We start from the raw sequence: 18,134 nt of genomic DNA on the forward strand, positions 1-18,134 counted from the left end.
GTCGTTTGCTGAGTTATTGCTTTCCAAAATAGTCCCCCATCTTGTAAGTCTGACTCTACATTATTGGTTCCTAAAATGTGTGACCTTGCATTTGGCTGTATTGAAATGCATGTTGTTCGAGTGAGCCCAGCTTGCCATGCTGTCCAGATCCCTCTGTAGAACTGACCTTTCCTTATCATTATTTACTACTTCACTAATTCTGTGTTGTCTGCAAACTTTACCAGCAATCATTCATAGATTCCAAACCCAGATGGGACCATTGTGATCATCTTGTCTGACCCCCTGTATAACACAAGTGATAGAACACCCCCAAAATCATTCCTATTTGAACTAGAGCATATCTTTTAAAAAAAAATCCAATCTCTAAAAAAAATTTCCAGTGATGGAGAATCCACCAGCAGTCCTTGATAAATGTTCCAGTGGTTAATTACCCTCACTGTTGAAAGTTTACATCTTATTTCAAGTCTGAATTTGTCTAGTTTCAATTTCCAACCAGTAGATTTTGTATATGTTTGTCTACTAAACCGAAGCTGTTCCCCAGATAGGTACTTACAGACTGTGATCAAGTCACACTTGTCTTTATAATTTATTTACTTACCACTCCACCAATTCTTATGTTGTCTGCAAACTGTGCCAGTAATGATCTTACGTTTTCTTTCAGCTCATTGTTAAAGATATTGAATAGCATTGGGCCACAAACAGCAGGACCCAATTAGAAATGTCCCCAGTGAATAGTTCTTCATTTGCAATTACTTTTGGAGAATATATTTGATCTTTCATGTCACCTTCTATTCCCAGCAGCCCTACTCTTCTTCCCCTTCCCAAGATCACAGTATTCCAGGGATAGGGAACCAGAGTGAAGCCTCTTTCAGGAGTCTGGCTGTTCTCAAGTCAGATGGCATTTCTGTATTGTGCAAAGAAACAGAGCATTCAGACCCATGCACTGAACTGGCTATTCAAAAAAGCTCTGACAAAACCTGTGGCTCTTTACTATTTTTTGAAATCTCCAAGTTCATGGGTTTTGTCATGGAAATCACAGCTGTGACAAAACCACCCTCATTGGGTCTTATTTTAAGTAATTTAAAAAATAGGATGGGCTCAGGAATGATTGTTCATGATTTTACCTTTTTCTTTTACACTGGTTACTTTGTCTGCATTGAAGTGTTGGGAAATAAACCAGTTCAGTGTAACTTTTATACAAGTATTAAAGAATTAAGCTAGCAGTTATAAAACAAATATGAGTTTAAGTGAAATATGTCACTAGCTACATTAATTTATAGTTCTCCTAAGTTAATTTATAAAAGTATAACACAATGATCAAATTGAGGTTACAATTAAGATATAACCAATAGGTCAATGGTTCACTTTATCTGCCTCACCAATTACTACAATTAGTTAATCATTAGATCAAATTCTGATGAGCAAGTTAAAAACAATCCTTTTAGAATTTTGCAGGAAGGGCAAGGGGAGATGTTGTTCCCTTTGCCTGAGCCGTTAGCTCAGTGTCTGCTGGCGGCAAAGGTTGTTCCTTGCCTTGATTTTCAGGAAGTGCAGCTCATCTAATAACTTCCTGGTATCTTCTTTCTAGCTGCTCTTTTCTCCTGCTAACCTCACTGTTCATACAGATTACATTAAACTTTGCTTTTCTAATATATCTTCCTCCCCACTTTAACACAATGCCTGTATCTGTCTGGCAGCCTGGCACAGGCTCAGAATAACTGCAGCTTACAGCACTTACAGCAGCTGTAGAACAATACTGGTTTAACCTGGAGATCCCTTGCTGATTTGGTAACAGCTTTGGCTTTTAGCATCTGCTTGGGAAACAGTTAAGAACACACAGAGAGTCGCATTCATGCGCATGCACACGTGCTCCAGTGGGCGCTTGAGTGATTTGAGCCCCTTTGAATTGCTCTACAGATGATTTTCACAACTGCTTCTCCAAATGTTTAGCTCACGTGATTGATCTTAGTTCAGACCTAGGCTGATATTTACTGATATCTTCTGGGGTGATGAAATGTACTTTTGCGTGCTTTCGCATGCGGGGGTGGGGTGAGGTGGGAATGGCAGTTGATCTTCTTGCTCTCTTCGTTGTACTTCAGACTTGGCTCAGCCAGCATTCAGAGTCTTTTACTGCTGTGTCTCTGAGGGGCCAATCTAGACAAGGAAGCAGGATACAACTTCAGGTGTTTGTGTTGTTGCAAGAAAGCCCACCCCTGCCCTTTTCTCCACATAGCTGGCATCTCCTCTACTCTTTCCCAGACAACACTCTTGTCCAGTTAGGGGATCTAGCATGTAGATCATATGGGACACCTGGCTCTTTGAGTCACATCAAAGATTCTAGTCTGCCTGTGGTGTGTGCGTCATAATCCAATCTGTTACTAACCCCAAACAGATGTGTCTCAATGCAAGAAGGTGCCAGGTGATCAGGAGCTGGTAGACAAACTTCTGCTTAGGCCCAGGCATAAGTGTCTTGATTGTTTAAAGAGAATTAATCACTAGTCGAGATTAACCATTTACTCATTTCCACACCTTTTCTTGACAGCGAGTTAGTTATGACACTGGAAATGCAGTGTAAATGAGGGAGGCAAATGAGTGCCCTTGTCCTAACAACCTTTTGCTTACAGACCAAAAAAACAGCTTCAAGCATCTCTTAATCATGCTAACTTAAACATTTGGCCAACCAAAGTTACTCACGTCAAGTCCAAATGTGGCCTATGTTCCCTATATTGTTCATGGTGGTATGCTGTGTGTATGCTAGCTACATGGTCTACCAAACTAAACTAATATATCCCTGAATTTTGACAGGCACAGCAGCATAATCCAACAATAATGTCAGAGCCTATAAACCCTGAGTCACACAAGCATTCCCCTGAAGTCAATTGCACTGTTTGCATGAGGAAGGTGTATTTGAGAAAGAATAGGTTTGTAGAATCAGGTCTATGTCCAAGTAATCCTCCTATTCCAGGGCCATTCCTTTCACTGTGAGTTTTGCTGAGAAGCAATACTCATTTGCCATATCATAGTTGGTTTGTGGGTAGCCAAGTACTGGCTGAAACATGCAACTGGATTATTTGAATACATTAGCTGAGGCTTTCTTCAGTGAGGAATAACTGACACCTGTTATTACATTAAATGTGGAACAGTCCTTTTGTTCTGTGCATATCCCAATTTTAACCTGACTCTTCCAAGTGGGTGAGGAATTTCCAAGTGCCTCAGAGCTGTATAAGGCTTACAAATAACTACAGCTGATCAAATAGGAGACAAACTTGGAAAAGTTCAATCAATTTTAAAAGAAATTTCAATTCAATGAGAGTCAACTTGGGTTTATTTTCTACTAATGTTCAAGCTTTACTAATGCAACTACAAAAAGTGATTTTTTTCACCTGTCTGTTCAAATGAACTGCATCCTGTACTACAGCCCTCCACTATTGTGCTGAAAAATTTACCAGCCCAGCTCAAAATCCACTCACCCATCCTTCACCATGATGATTGACAGTAATGAAAAATGAATGAGATTTTATTTGCCAGTCCAAAGAAAAGTACTCTGCCAAGAGAGTAGAACTTCGTAAGGCTGATGGCACCTTTCATTGTAAAATAAGTGCCTTGCATTTCATATTAACCAACAGAGTATGAATGGCCAATCTTTGTGTCAAATACTCAATCTGACGTGTGCTTTGACTAGTTCAATCAGGAAACGGAAATGAAACCACGTGATTAATATGACTGATCAGCAAAGGGAAAATTACAAATTGTATATTTAATTGTAGAGCAAAATTCACAATATTTGTAAGCTGAGGTCTGCAGACCATTGCGCTCCTTAAAAATTACTCCTCAAACAACAACCCGCTCCCCCAAATTCCCTGGAAGTTGTTTGTGTGCCTTTTATTTATTTATTCCCATCTTCCATTTCTTTGTCCCGTTTTCTCTCCTTCTATCTCCGACCCATATCTCTAGCTCCACAACATTTTCTAGACTGTGCTCGTTTTAAAACTATATGTTATTGTGGTATGGATGCAAGTAATTATAATGATGAATAGGGCAATGTGAAAGGCTCTCTCTGTTCAAGTATATGGTTGCATTGGCAATTTGACTTATTTATTAGGGATCTGGAAGGTTCTAGCTGACCTGTAATTGTACTTGCCCCCTCTTCTACTAAGAAGCTTTGTAGTTTTTAATTATTCCCATTTAAACTGACCTTTACCTTGGAAGGTACAATATTTACACGTTGCTGGTGAAATCTTTGTATGTTTCAAAAAATTCCTGGTCATAGTGACCGGAGCTAAGAGGACACATTACACACACACACTGCACCTTTGCCAACAGTAAGCTTTTTTTGTTTTTTTTCTGAAATGCAGAAAAACAATGTTTCTGTGTATATGCAATGCACGCAGATGCGGCTGTACAGCCTTTGGATAGCATAGATTATCTGTGTATCTATTACAATGTTCCCAACTCTTACAATTTTATCATTGAGTCTTAGCTAGTTAGTACTGGTCTTGAAACTCCAACTGCTGGAGTCAGGTTATTATCTAAGAATCACAGCTTCCATTTAAAATAAAGTAAATGTCTAGCCCTCGTGTTGCTGAGAAAAGCAGGAAATGTGAACTCTAGATACTCCAACCCAAGAGGGCAAAGGAAAATAACTTGCTTTTAAAATCTCATGATTTGGGGGGGCTGACTCATGATTTTTGAATGCTTGAGCTTGGCAATGCTTCTATTTTTGGTCTGATTTGGGCTCCCATATGCTCCAGCTATATGGAATGCCCAGCGCTTCTGAAAATCAACCCCCAAGGTCTTATTAGTCCACATGTGAGTGTAAATACTGGTGTTTCATTGGTGACACTATTATGTCACTTTCTTTCTAAGTCTCTAGTTGCAGGTGTTCGTATTTCTGAAAATATTTCTTGGTGGGTCAAGATTTCTCAGCCTGACAGTGAATGTTGTAGAAAATTCTGGTGAAATTCTAGTTGGCTCATTTTCTGATGTCTGAGTAGTTTTTTAAAAACCAGATACATTTTTTTACACTGGACCAGCTCAAAAATGTTGCTTTTTTTAAAAACTTGCCTGAGAAGTATTGCTTACTGAGGACAGGTGCCTGTGACATGACTGAATAAAGTTGGCTTAAAAATAATGAAGTTAAAAGAATTAGAAAATCTCTGGAGGTGCATAGAAATTACAGGCTAGGTGGTGGCATTTAGCCACAGCCTGTAGTAAAGGGCAGCGTGGAGGCAGACCACACCAAGGGGAACACAGGAGGAATTCATTCTCAAAATTCAAGCTCCATGGGGTGGCGTAAGTTTTGTAATGCTTCTTCTAAGGGGAGCAGCAGCCTCTCCTCGCACCAGAATAGGTAGCTGGCTCTCTGCCCCCTTTCTGGAGTGCCCTGTTCTCCCCTCAAAGGTCAGTCATAAAGGGCTGTGATTCTGGCCACACCTTACACAGGCTGAGCAAAGGGAGAGACTTTTTACTCCCTCACCTCACCGTGGGGCAATGGAAGGGCTGGCCATAGATGAGCTTTATATATTTTCCACTCATTGTTTAACAAAGCAGTGAGTTGCAGAGCTCCAATGTACATGCATGAAAACACGGCTACCTGGAGTTCTGAACACTGAAATACTATGTAAACTGATTACAACAGCTCAGTATGATTGGTCTGTACTGTCTGATATTAACTACTTGGGATCTCTCACCCTGGCTGGCCTACCCCACCAGCCAACCCCTTCCATATTTGATCACCAGACTGCATATTGATTTAAAAGTTTCTGCCATCTGGGGCTTTGTCCCTGGTTGCAGGCCTGGAGGGGAGGCCATGGCATGTTGTGTGAAGATAGGATGTAAACCTGCTGGGGCAAGAGGCCCTTTTATGGCCAAAGTGGATCCAGTCACCAACCCTACAATCTGTTCTAGAAAACCATTGGCCAGCTCCGTGTGTCACATTGTGCCATGACTGGCTGGTTGGCAGGACCTATTTTCTCTGAATGTTGCTTGGCAAAAGCACTTTAGACTTAATGGCTGAAAATCATTTTAAATGCTAAGGTAGCCACCATAGGTTAACTGAAAGACCACCTTGAGAGACAGGGCAAATTTAATATTGCTAAAGACAAGGACAAGTTTGTTTATAATCTGACCAGAAAGGAACAAACCAATCTTGTATTCCAGCTGCAGACTTCCAGAGGGGGCTTCTTGTGGTTGATGATATCATGGACACATCAAGTGCACTGAGAAAAGAAAAGTAACAGAAAAAGAAGATAGTCTTAGTAAAATTTTATATAATTCTGAATACTGAGTAAAGCTGTAACCCTCAGAATAAAAAGTGGAGGCCAATGCCATGCCCCCAAAATGTGCAATTATATATGTGTTCATACTGCTGCTGAAGTAAGGGCTTGGGATTAAGGCAATGGACAATTCTCAGCTCTCTCACAGATTTCAGGTATGACCATGGCAAGTCACTTAATTTCTCTGAATAAAATGCTGGCCCCGTTGAAGTCGATGGGATTTTTGCCATTGACTCCAATGGAACTAGGATTTCATGCTCCGTGTTTAATTTTCCCATCTGTAAAATGGGGATTTGATAATACTCCCTTCTTTCCAGGCACCATCTGGTTTAGCTATTTAGATTGTAAATTCTACTGGGTAGGGACTGAGTCTTCATATGTGTTTGACCATCTCTAACACAATGAGCATCTAAGTACTAACAAAGCAAAGAATACATTTTTAAAGTTGCACTTCAACTGCCACATTTGCATAGCCATAATAATTTACAAATGAACTATACTAATGTGGGAAAATGCCCATCACTGTAATCTATAAATTGCCTGGTCCCCTAATTCTATCTCTTTTACACATAAATCTAGAACCTGGCTTTAACAGGAATAAGAACCTCAAAAATTCATGTGATGCAGCAACATAGAAAATAATCTAGGAACTGGGCTTTTAACTAAAATCCATAATATTATATTATTTTAACATTTTGGCAAATCAAGAAATAAGAGAGAGACAGTTGTCACACATAATGCTGCTTGCTCACTGAGTCATTATCAGTTAGATAACATTTTGTATCATATGCCAGGTCAGAATAACCAGGGCAAAGTCATCCTAATCTGTGGTAGAATCAATTACAGGCAAGCAGCCATGAACAAATCTAGCAAATAAAGCAACATATTATATATTTTTAAAATTTGTTTTAAAGAACTTTAGGAAAAGTAAGAGAGACTCTTCAGCAGTCTGTCAAAGATTTAAATAATATGATTTCAACGAGCCTGGCATGGTCTGTCCAGGATTCCTCCCATTCAAAAGTCAATATGGTTGCAAAAAGAAAACTGTTTGCATAAACTGATAACAATTTGAAAAATCAGCAAAATACAGCTTAGCGGTGACCATGTGCTAGTGATGGTTTTTCTATAAAAGCCTCATGATGCCTGAGGAGGTCTTCATTCACCTTCATCATGAGGGGAATCGTACTAGCGCTAGTGTTCACCCTTGTGGGTAAGTTTACATAGCCCTTCTCTGTTAGTTTTTACTGGGTTTTTGTAGTGGAGTCAAAACATTAAATTCAAAGTTAATGTTTGCCATTATTCATGTGTCCATTTGATTTCTTTTCACAGGGAGTGAAAAGTATGACCTTGGTAAGTCTACTGTTCATTTCTTAAGCTTCATTCAATGCCTTTGTCATAATGACCACAAAGCAGAATGTCTTTTGAACTATTACTAAAAGTGAATATTTGTATCATTTTTCACAGAGCCTGATTTTAGTAGCAGCAAGACCTACTTGTACAACTATGAGGCCTTTACCCTGAATGGACTGCCAGAGCCTGGTTTGGCAAGAACTGGGCTGAGACTGTCCTGTAAAGTAGAGATCAGTGTATTGTCACAGAGGAATCACCTCCTCAAGGTAGACTGCACTATTTCCAAAGGAGATCAGACAAAAACAGCATTGAAAACCACGTGAGGTTAAAGCAACATTTGGGCTACTGAATGTTGTAAGCAGCCACAGGACAAAAGCAATGGAGAAAAGAGTGTTGAAGATTTTAGGGACTGGGAAATGACTTGTGAGTTATGGCTCCAGTTTTCAAAAGTGACTAGTGATTTGAGGTGCCTCAATTTTGGAGTGTTCAACTAGAGATGCCTTAATGAGATCTGATTTTCAGAGGTCAGGTGACAGCATCCAAATATGGAGGCACCAAAACTTATCGCCAGAAAATCGAGGCACAAAAATCACTAGTCATTTCTGAGAACCTTGGCTTCCAACACCAGGGGTCCAATCCTGCTCTCATTTAAGGTTTTGATCTGGCAATCCTGACACATTCCAAATTCCCATGGAAGTCATTAGGAGCAGAGGCAAGTCCTTAATTTATACGTAATAATAACAATTCTATCCAACTTACTTTTTATGTTATTCAGCACTCTTACTTATTCAATACTCAAGCAAAGCTGAAGCTCCTGTTGATTCAATGGGAGCATTGCCTAAATAAGGGCTGATGAAATAAGGTCCTAAAATTCTTCTGGTTTGTACTGCGCAAAAAGAACAGGAGTACTTGTGGCACCATAGAGACTAACAACTTTATTAGAGCATAAGCTTTCGTGGGCTACAGCCCACTTCATCAGATGCATCTACTATATTGTATATCTATGCATCTGATGAAGTGGGCTGTAGCCCACGAAAGCTTATGCTCTAATAAATTTGTTAGTCTCTAAGGTGCCACAAGTACTCCTGTTCTTTTTGCGGATACAGACTAACACGGCTGCTACTCTGAAACCTGTACTGCACAGTTACTTATTATGTAAAACAAAAAAATCTGTGTTGAGTTTTCCATTAAACTTTATGCTCAAAGTGGTTGATGCGAATAGATTTTTAAAAAAATATTATTAAGAGTAATTCAAATGTTTTTAGCTTTTTTCTTTAATATATAATATATTCAGCGGGCCAGATTCAATGGAGGTATATTGGTCTTACACCAATATAAGAGCGAGAGGGAAGAATCAAGTTCTATGTATTTATCTCTATATATTATTTTTATTTATTATTTGTATTACCATAGTGCCTAAAAGCCCCCCAACTATCATAGGCAAGGATCCCATTGTATTAGGTGCTGTACAAATAACACAGAAGACGGCCTCTGCAGTCTATATGCAGAGTAAACCATGTATAGCGATGTTAATTCTTTCCCAAGTTATTTTCTGTATACAGTACATGCTTTAAAAATATTTTCACTCACAGAATGGAGACTAATGCATTTTCTGAATTTTGTTCTCAGATCCGATCTCCACAGCTGGAGGAATACAATGGGATCTGGCCCAGAGATCCATTCATTCGAGCTTCCAAACTCACTCAGCTGATCGCTTCGTATCTCACCCAACCCTTTAAGTTTGAATACAGCAATGGGCGGGTTGGAAACATTTATGCCCGAGAAGATACCCCCGTCACGTGCGTTAACCTAGTGAGAGGAATTCTGAACATGTTGCAGATAACTATCAAAAAGTCACAGAATGCATATGACTTGCAAGAGGTTCGTTTCTCCAGTTTCAAGCTAGTTTGCTGCATGTGCCCAAGCATTACTTATTATTAAATGCTTTTCAGTCAATTAAAACTCTTGCTTAGAGTTTATTTGTATTTATTTTAAAATCTCACTCAACAAGCACAAAAATATTAAAATATTTTCATTTGGACAAAAGAAAATATACATTTATATATGAAGGTGATCATTTCTGGCAGTTTGTCTATTACATTCTCTATATGTGCAATCTATAAAACGGAAGACTCAGGGAAAAAATAAAGGTAATTATCAGACATTGAGATATTTATTGTATATCTTCCTCATTTACCCTGTTCTGTCTAATCTATCACTGTTCATTGAATTGGTTATATCAATTAGTTGATTATTTCCTAAATTGAGTCTCTATCCTGTAGTCTTTACTCATCTGAGTATTCCTGCTTACTTCAGTGGTACTACTCGTGTGCGTAATGAGAGCAGGCTTTGACACTTAATTAAGAAATGGTTTCCATATAGTCTTACTAAATTTCATTTTCACTTTAAATCTCAGTTCAGGGGAATGTTCTTCCTCTCATGCAGACCTGATATAACTACAAAGTCCAATTATTTTCTATCATTCTCTATAGGCTGGGATTGGAGGCGTCTGCCTTACAAGGTACGTTATCCAGGAAGACAGGAGGAATAACCGAGTCTCTATGACCAAAACCAAAGACCTCAATGACTGCCAGGATAAAGTGGTGAAGGATATTGGAATGACTTACATCCGCCCTTGTCCTTCTTGCCCATTGGTATGAATAAGCTAAACAGATCCACTCTAAAAATGAGTAAAACCATGGTCTAGTCTCATTCATTACATGAGTTTATTTGCTCTTTTAGAAAGAAAATATTGTAAAAGGAACAGCTGCATTCACCTACAAATTGAAATATGCAGATTCTGGCACCCTGATCACAGAAGCTGTGTCCCAGCAGGTCTATCAGATCTCACCTTTCAATGAACCCGCTGGTGTTGCGGACATGGAGGCAAGGTAAGCCTCAGAGGTGAAAGTGAAAATAAGTGCAAAGGCATCAGTCTGATCTTGCTCCCGTGTGAAGTAAATGGGAGTTGTCTTAAATGGCAGCTGATAAAGTTGCAGGTATTCATACTCTACTCCCACCCACCCAAAAAAGCTGTGGGAATTTTGCACTAACAATAATTTTTTGCTGCATGTAAATTGAACTTTCTATTGTAATGAAATGAGAAAAAAGTGAAAAAATAATTCTGCTTCCTAAATCCATGGGAGTGCTTCTATTCAATGATTCCACTGAGAAAGTGCCGCTTTATAGCACCAACATCCCCTGAGTCAAAATGAACATGAGGCCCACACAGAATAAAATCACTATAAATGTTATGTTATCATAAAACCAGTATCTCTTGCTTTGGAAAATAACAATTCATCTCCACTTAACAATTCAGCTCCAGTTCAGCAGTTATCTCATTGCAGATACCCATTATCCCCTGACAGTGTTCTGTTCCATTGAAAAGACCATAACCCCAAGAAATTGTAAAGTCTTTTGTGTTAGAAAAAACAAATAAAGAACTATCCATATCCCCACTGTACAGCCAAAGCAGTGAAGTCAGATGGATGCAGCTAGACAGCTTATTCCTCCAAATGACACATGTTGATGTCTCTTTATTTCCTTCCAGACAAGAACTTACCTTGGTTGAAGTGAAAAATGAACGCGTGAGCCCTCCAGAAATTCAGCTGCAGAACCGTGGAGGCCTGCCTTATCATTTCCCACCACTACTGCTCCAGATGCCAATTCAGCTAATCAAGACGAAAAACCCTGAGCAACGGGTATAGAATGCTTAGTTTATTAAGCTGCTTTGCCATTTATCAGACTAATAAAAGATCAATACATTATTACAAACTCAACGGAGAAGCAACTAATTAGTATATTCCCTTTGTCTTCTATCCTCAGATAGTGGAAACATTGCAACAAGTAATCCAGGACAACCAGCAAGAGCTCCATGGGGATGCTCCATACAAATTCTTAGAGCTTATTCAACTGTTTCGGGTAGCAAGTCCTGATACCTTGGAGTCCGTCTTTAAGCAATTTTCAGATAAACCTTATCACAGGTAATAATTGACTGTGTCACTAACAATTGACATGTCTTGTACAAGGAGCATAGAGAGCTAAATGTATGGATTTTGTACCTTGGCTGCAGGCTTTGGCTGCTGAGTGGAATTACTATGGCAGGGACTGTTGATTCGCTGAAGTTCCTTAAGCTGAGAATTCGCAATGATGACCTTAAGTACATTGAGGCACTTCTGGCTGTTTCTTTTGCCCTCCATTTAACAAAAGCGGATGGTCATTCTATTGCAGTAGCAGCAGTGAGTACAATATATAGGATCCTTTCCTGGGCACATCATCATGATAACAATTGATAATAACTAGTGATTTTATAGCGCTTCAGGGGCCATGTTCTTCTCTCACTTACACTCATTTTGTATCAGAATAACTCTGTTACTTCAGTTGACAGCTGCCTGTATGAGAGGGGAATTTGGTCCTATATCTTCAATTTGTTATGCAGGCATTAAAAATTAACTCCCACACCTACCCTATATTGATATCCCCATTTTAGTTTTCTTGAACCATATATTCTCTCTTCTGACATCAAACGTCAGTTCATCTTTTTCTGTTAATTCTAAAGTATTAATGGTGATGGATGTGTCAGATAATTTGAATAGCTCTTTTAATCATTACATTTTCCAGTCCAGAGTAATTACATAACATTCCTAGACAGTGGAATAAAGTAAAAGTATTGTAGGTGAAATATTATCAAAATGAAAACACCAAACTCTGTACATACAGTTAATACAACCATCTATTATATAATAGACTTTCTGCTGTTTCTAGTTAATATTCCTATTTTTTAACATAAGAAAACACAGAATATGAAGTGAGCACGATTCTTTAAAATAATAAAGAGTTACAGACTCTTCCAGAGAAATTCCATTTGTAGATTGGCTCCTGCCCATGTCCTTTGCACTTTATATCCTGCCTTTCTTAGGCCACATCTTCAGCTGATGTAAATCAGCATAGCTCTATTTAAGTTAATGGAGATATGTTGATTTACATTAGCTGTGGATCTGGCTCAAGTGTGTGTAAAATATTTTACTGGCTTGATTTGATTTTATTGAAAGTGAAAGATATTCAATTTTAAATAACTTTTCTAGACGAATCCTAAATAATTGTCCTTATCTGAAGGGTAAGGTGAACATAATCCTGATTTAAAGAGGTGCCTCTTTTCCTTCTGCAGGATCTAGTGACCAGCTCCCGACTTGAGAGAATTCCCATGCTTCGCCAGATTGCTTATTTGGGATATGGTTCCATGGTAGAGAGATACTGTTCTCTGGCTTCATCTTGCCCTAATGAAGCTCTTCAGGTAGGTATTTTTCATTTCCGATTGTTTTTAACAGCTTAAAAAGATAAGAAAGATAAAACTGCAATGAGACCTGATCATTTTTATTCTAGAAAACATGATCCAGGATATACACAGTGATTTAATTTACAAATGATCATTCCAGAAGCTTACTTAGTAGCCAAAGGATTTCAGCCTGGAAGTCTTCATCACCCGTGAATATATAGCTAATTTAGACTAAATCCGGAGGAGGTCACTGAAATTTGTAATCGCGTCAGTTGCATTATGGTCATAGGGTTTCAGTGGGTGAAGATAACAATATGCGCATGCGTGAATTTTGTATGAAAGTAAGAAAGCATTGAACTGTGCTTTGTTTGCAGCCCCTCCATGACCTTGCAGCTGAGGCAGCCAGCAAGGGCAATGAAGATGACATTGTATTAGCTCTGAAAGCCATTGGCAATGCAGGACAACCAGCCAGTATCAAGCGCATCCTGAAGCTCTTGCCAATAGTTTCATCTGGTGCTTCTAATTTCCCAGTCCATATTCAGGTCGAAGCTGTGATGGCTTTGAGGAATATAGGCTTGAAGGACTCCAGAAAGGTAAGCAGAATCAATGATAGTTTACCTGAATAATGAGAGATGCCGAATATATGCCAGGGAGAAAGTGAGTTCAGTGGTGCAGTGTTTGTGAATTCAGAACAATTCTTGATTGTTATTAGTATCACAATATTAGAGCCCCAAGTGATATCAAGGTATGATTGTGCTGGGCACTGTAATTGTTGGGAGGTAGATGTAATGGTGTTTCTTTAGTCACATGTCATATTATGTGACATCTTATATTAGTCATATATTGTCATTGGTCTGCTACTGGAATACCCCTTGCTAAAGTGGTCTAAATGACAGTGAACACCTGGGCTCAAGTTCACAAAGCTGTTGGAGTTACACCACAGATAAATTTGTCTCACTAGTCATGGCATTTTCTCAAGAGCTATTCATTATGTCCCAACACTTTTCTTTAACGTTTGTGTATCAACTCATGCAGTGGAAAAAAGGTTACACCTGAGGTTCTGTTCTCCCCTTATTATGGATGTGTGATTTGTTGATACAGGGAGAATAACCATCTTAGAAGTTATCAGACATTTATGAAATTATATTTTCCCTCTCCAGGTACAGGACATTCTTCTCCAGATCTTTGTGGATCATTCACTTTCCCCTGAAGTCCGAATGATCTCTTGTGTTGTCTTATTTGAAACTGGGCCTGCACTTCCTCTGGTAACAACTGTAGCTAACGTGATACTGAAAGAGACCAATCTGCAAGTTGCCAGTTTTGTATATTCCCACATGAAAGCTTTGTCAAGAATTGGATTCCCAGGCTTCTATAATGTGTAAGTAGAGAGAGAAGTAAAACTGTACATTATCTGTGAGGTACAATTTCTATTACAGTTTTGTAAGTAAAAAAATGTATATATATACACACACACATGCACACACACTGACTCAAATTACTCTGATACAATTTAGCTTACTTTTGTATATTTTTATCCATTTTTTAAAAGATCTGCTGCTTGCAACATTGCCATTAAACTGCTGAGCCCCAGACTTGACAGACTGAACTTTCGTTACAGTAAAGTAATTCCTCTTGGTGGTTACTACAGTGAGTAAAAAAATTTAATTTACTGGGAGCGTCCATCATTGAAACAGCATTTCCCAGTCATTTGGAGAATGAATGTAAATCATTCTGAACTCTAACTTGGATTCTATCTTTAAGAGTTCTTTCCTTTCAGAATGGCTGGAAGGTTTTAAAGAGTTATGAAAGGAGTATTTAATTAGTTGTATAAGATATTTTCTGTGTCTGAATTCTGAAAAGTTTACTGTGTTTCTTTTTTATGAAGAATTATTAGAGTATATTTGTCGTTACAAATTATTTTACCAGCTCTCTAACTTTCTTGTAAAATGCCTCTTACTGCAATAAAGTGTACTTAGAATATTTAAGTTTGATCAAATAGTTTCACTGCATTTGTTAGTATAACATTTCACCACAGTCCTGCAAACCTTTGTGCATTTGAGTATCTCATCCATTTCAGTGGTATATTTGTGTATAAAGATACTCGCTCATAAATGTTTGCTGTGTCAGGACCTAAATGTTGAAAATCTTCATGAGAATATATTTTAGGAAAAAAGGATTATCAGCTACCGATTGACATCTCCAGAAGTCAATAGAACAACAACAAAGCACTGTTTTGTTTTAAATTTCTACTACAGGTAGATATCGGGCTGGTGCATTTGGAAAGATCTTCCTTATGAACAGTCCAAGAACAATGTTCCCATCAGCTTTAATTTCCAGTTTGATTGTAAACTATGCAGGTGCAGCTACTAGTTTGCTAGAGGTAAATATTATATTTAAGCCAATAACAGATTGTATTAAAGTTTATTTTTGACGAACGTATTTCTTCACTAACAGTGTGTTTTAGCTGTATTGTAGTGCACCCTCTCATGCACAGTGTTGTTTTTTTATTAGGTTGGTGTCCGTGCAGAAGGTCTTACGGATGTTGTAAGGAAACAAAACATCCCATTTGCAGAATATTCCACATACAGAAAGATAAAGGAGATTGGGAAAACAGTATGTGTTGTTCTCATTCTTTGTCTTGTGTGATGTATTGTGGGGTGGAATTCATCAAGGGCAGAGGTGTTTAGTAAGACTCTCGGCACCAATTCAGTCTTGCACGGAGAGGCAAATTAACACCCCTGCACCCAGCCTGAGTGTCTCAGCTAGGCACTGTGGAGATTCACATTGGCATAGCAGGGGAAGGAGTCTCCTGTGGAGATGGTTAAGAATTTTCAAACAAAATGGATTTTCATTGGAAAATGCCAGTTCACTGATACCTAGATGTTTCACAGAAATGTGTTAGGTGAGGTAATAGCTTTTATTGGACCAGCTACTGTTGGTGAAAGAGACAAACTTTTGAGCCACACAGAGCTCTTCTTCAGGTCTGGCAAACAGAAGAGCTCTGTGTGGCTCGAAAGCTTGTCTCTCTCATCAACAAAAATTGGTCTAATAAAAGATATTTCCTCACCCACCTTCTCTCTCGAATATCCTGGGACCGACCCAGCTACAACAACACTGCATATCACAGAAATGTTTCATTTTCAATGAACGTCCACCAAAACGGACACGAGGTTCTGATGGAAACCTACCTGGTTCCTTGCCAGTTCACCTGGTGGGCTGCTGGGGAGCCTAGGCTTCCAGGGTCCTGGGATAGCCCCTCTATGCTGACTGCCTTGGGATTGGGACACCAGGACTTTCAGGCTCCCTGCTGCATAGCTGGGAACCCTGAGTGCTTCACCTTGAGACAGGACTCTCAGGACTTCTTGGCTCCCCACTCCATGGCATGGGACTCTCCAGACTCTGGGGGACTTCCTGAGCTACTTCCAACTCCTGGCAATGCCCAGTCTGCTCCCTTTGGGAGCAGGCCAAGGTGTCCCTCAGAGGCAAAGGCAGCTGGGGGGAGTTCCCAGGAGCCAAGGCAGTGTGTGGGGTCCCTATGAGTCAGGACAGCTGGCTGCTCCATTTTGTTTTTGAAAAATTGAATGGAAACATTTCAAATTTTTGAGACCAAAAAATGTTGGCATTTGCTTTCCATGGATAATATCAACATTTCTAGTTTTTGTTTAGATTTGGAACATTAGTTTTTAAATGTAGGAATTTCCTGTGGCTTGGAAATTCCAAGTTTAGATCACTGCATTCTCCTGGGATGTCTGGAGCAGCCTCCCACTCTGGTCTTGTTTCCCAAACACCCTGTGCCTCACTGCATAGGGAGCCTAACGAAGCTGGGCTTCACAGCATGTAGTAAATGTCCAGCCCAGGGTTGGCCTTCCAGATCCTGCCTCTCTTCCTCCCCTTGCAACTGGTCTGTTTTCAGGACTTCTGTGTCCTCAAGTGAAGGATTGATTTGATACTGTGGTCTTATCTTAAATCGGGTTTAAGTGGTGTAGAGGGCTGTGAGCTGACCCTGGGCACTGGATGTAATGTTATCTTGTCAGAATACAAGACATTATATATGAAGTCACTTGTATATGTTTGAATTGCATGGAATTCTGAAAAGTCACATTATGATATTAGCAAAGAAACACAAATGGCAAAGAAAAATATAGCTTAGTCAGTAGCTATTTCTGTTGCCTGTTAAATGTTTAGTTTATTCTAGCACTAGAAAAGGTTCAGAAAAGGGCAACTAAAATGATTAGGGGTTTGGAGAGGGTCCCATACAAGGAAAGATTAAAGAGGCTAGGACTCTTTAGCTTGGAAAAGAGGAGACTAAGGGGGGATATGATAGAGGTATATAAAATCATGAGTGATGTTGAGAAAGTGGATAAGGAAAAGTTATTTACTTATTCCCATAATACAAGAACAAGGGGTCACCAAATGAAATTAATAGGCAGCAGGGTTAAAACAAATAAAAGGAAGTTCTTCTTCACGCAGCGCACAGTCGACTTGTGGAACTCCTTACCTGAGGAGGTCAGGGCCGCCCAGAGGGGGGGCCAAGAGGGGCAATTTTCCCCAGGCCCCGGGTCCCGCAGGGGCCCCCATAAGTGTTTTTCGGGGCCCCTGGAGTGGGGTCCTTCACTCACTCCGGGGGGCTCGGAAAACTCTTACGCTCCTGGTCTTCGACGGTGGGGGGTCCTTCCGCCCAGAGCGGAAGGACCCCCCGCCGGTGAATTATCGCCGAAGCGGGACCCGCCGCCGAAGTGCAGCTGGGTCTTCGGTGGTAATTTGGTGGCGGGGGGCCCTTTCGTTCCGGGACCCGCCGCCGAAGTGCCCCGAAGACCCGTGGCGGGGGCCACCAGGCACCGAATTACCACCAAAGACCCAGCTGCACTTCGGCGGCAGGTCCTGCTTCTGCGATAATTCGGTGGTGGGGGGCCCCCGCCGCGAGTCTTCGGGGCACTTCGGCGACGGGTCCCGGAACGGAAGGGCCCCCCGCCGCCGAATTACTGCTGAAGCGTGGGTCCCCTGCCGCCAAAGACCCCATGCCCCCAGAATCCTCTGGGCGGCCCTGGAGGAGGTTGTGAAGGCTAGGACTATAACAATGTTTAAAAGGGAACTGGATAAATTCATGGTGGCTAAGTCAATAAATGGCTATTAGCCAGGATGGGTAAAGAATGGTGTCCCTAGCCTCTGTTCGGCAGAGGATGGAGATGGATGGCAGGAGAGAGATCACTTGAACATTGCCTGTTAGGTTCATT

The 18,134-nt window shown here is 40.1% G+C and overlaps 1 protein-coding gene across 1 annotated transcript in view; it reads left to right on the top strand.

The window, feature by feature from the left end:
• The first annotated feature begins 7,400 nt into the window (after positions 1 to 7,400).
• The window catches only part of LOC120370865 (vitellogenin-2-like), a 28,003-nt gene continuing 17,269 nt past the window's right edge, over positions 7,401 to 18,134 (top strand). The window contains exons 1-15 of the mRNA XM_039486141.1: positions 7,401 to 7,485; positions 7,605 to 7,625; positions 7,740 to 7,891; positions 9,255 to 9,506; positions 10,118 to 10,279; positions 10,368 to 10,516; positions 11,176 to 11,326; positions 11,451 to 11,608; positions 11,698 to 11,863; positions 12,793 to 12,918; positions 13,275 to 13,493; positions 14,061 to 14,278; positions 14,450 to 14,547; positions 15,156 to 15,280; positions 15,412 to 15,513. Of these exons, the coding sequence (XP_039342075.1) occupies positions 7,446 to 7,485; positions 7,605 to 7,625; positions 7,740 to 7,891; positions 9,255 to 9,506; positions 10,118 to 10,279; positions 10,368 to 10,516; positions 11,176 to 11,326; positions 11,451 to 11,608; positions 11,698 to 11,863; positions 12,793 to 12,918; positions 13,275 to 13,493; positions 14,061 to 14,278; positions 14,450 to 14,547; positions 15,156 to 15,280; positions 15,412 to 15,513 (2,139 nt within the window). The 5' untranslated portion in view covers positions 7,401 to 7,445. The remainder of the gene's footprint in view (positions 7,486 to 7,604; positions 7,626 to 7,739; positions 7,892 to 9,254; positions 9,507 to 10,117; positions 10,280 to 10,367; positions 10,517 to 11,175; positions 11,327 to 11,450; positions 11,609 to 11,697; positions 11,864 to 12,792; positions 12,919 to 13,274; positions 13,494 to 14,060; positions 14,279 to 14,449; positions 14,548 to 15,155; positions 15,281 to 15,411; positions 15,514 to 18,134) is intronic.

This window comes from Mauremys reevesii, linkage group 8, assembly GCF_016161935.1.
Source record: "Mauremys reevesii isolate NIE-2019 linkage group 8, ASM1616193v1, whole genome shotgun sequence".
Lineage (NCBI taxonomy): Eukaryota > Metazoa > Chordata > Testudines > Geoemydidae > Mauremys > Mauremys reevesii.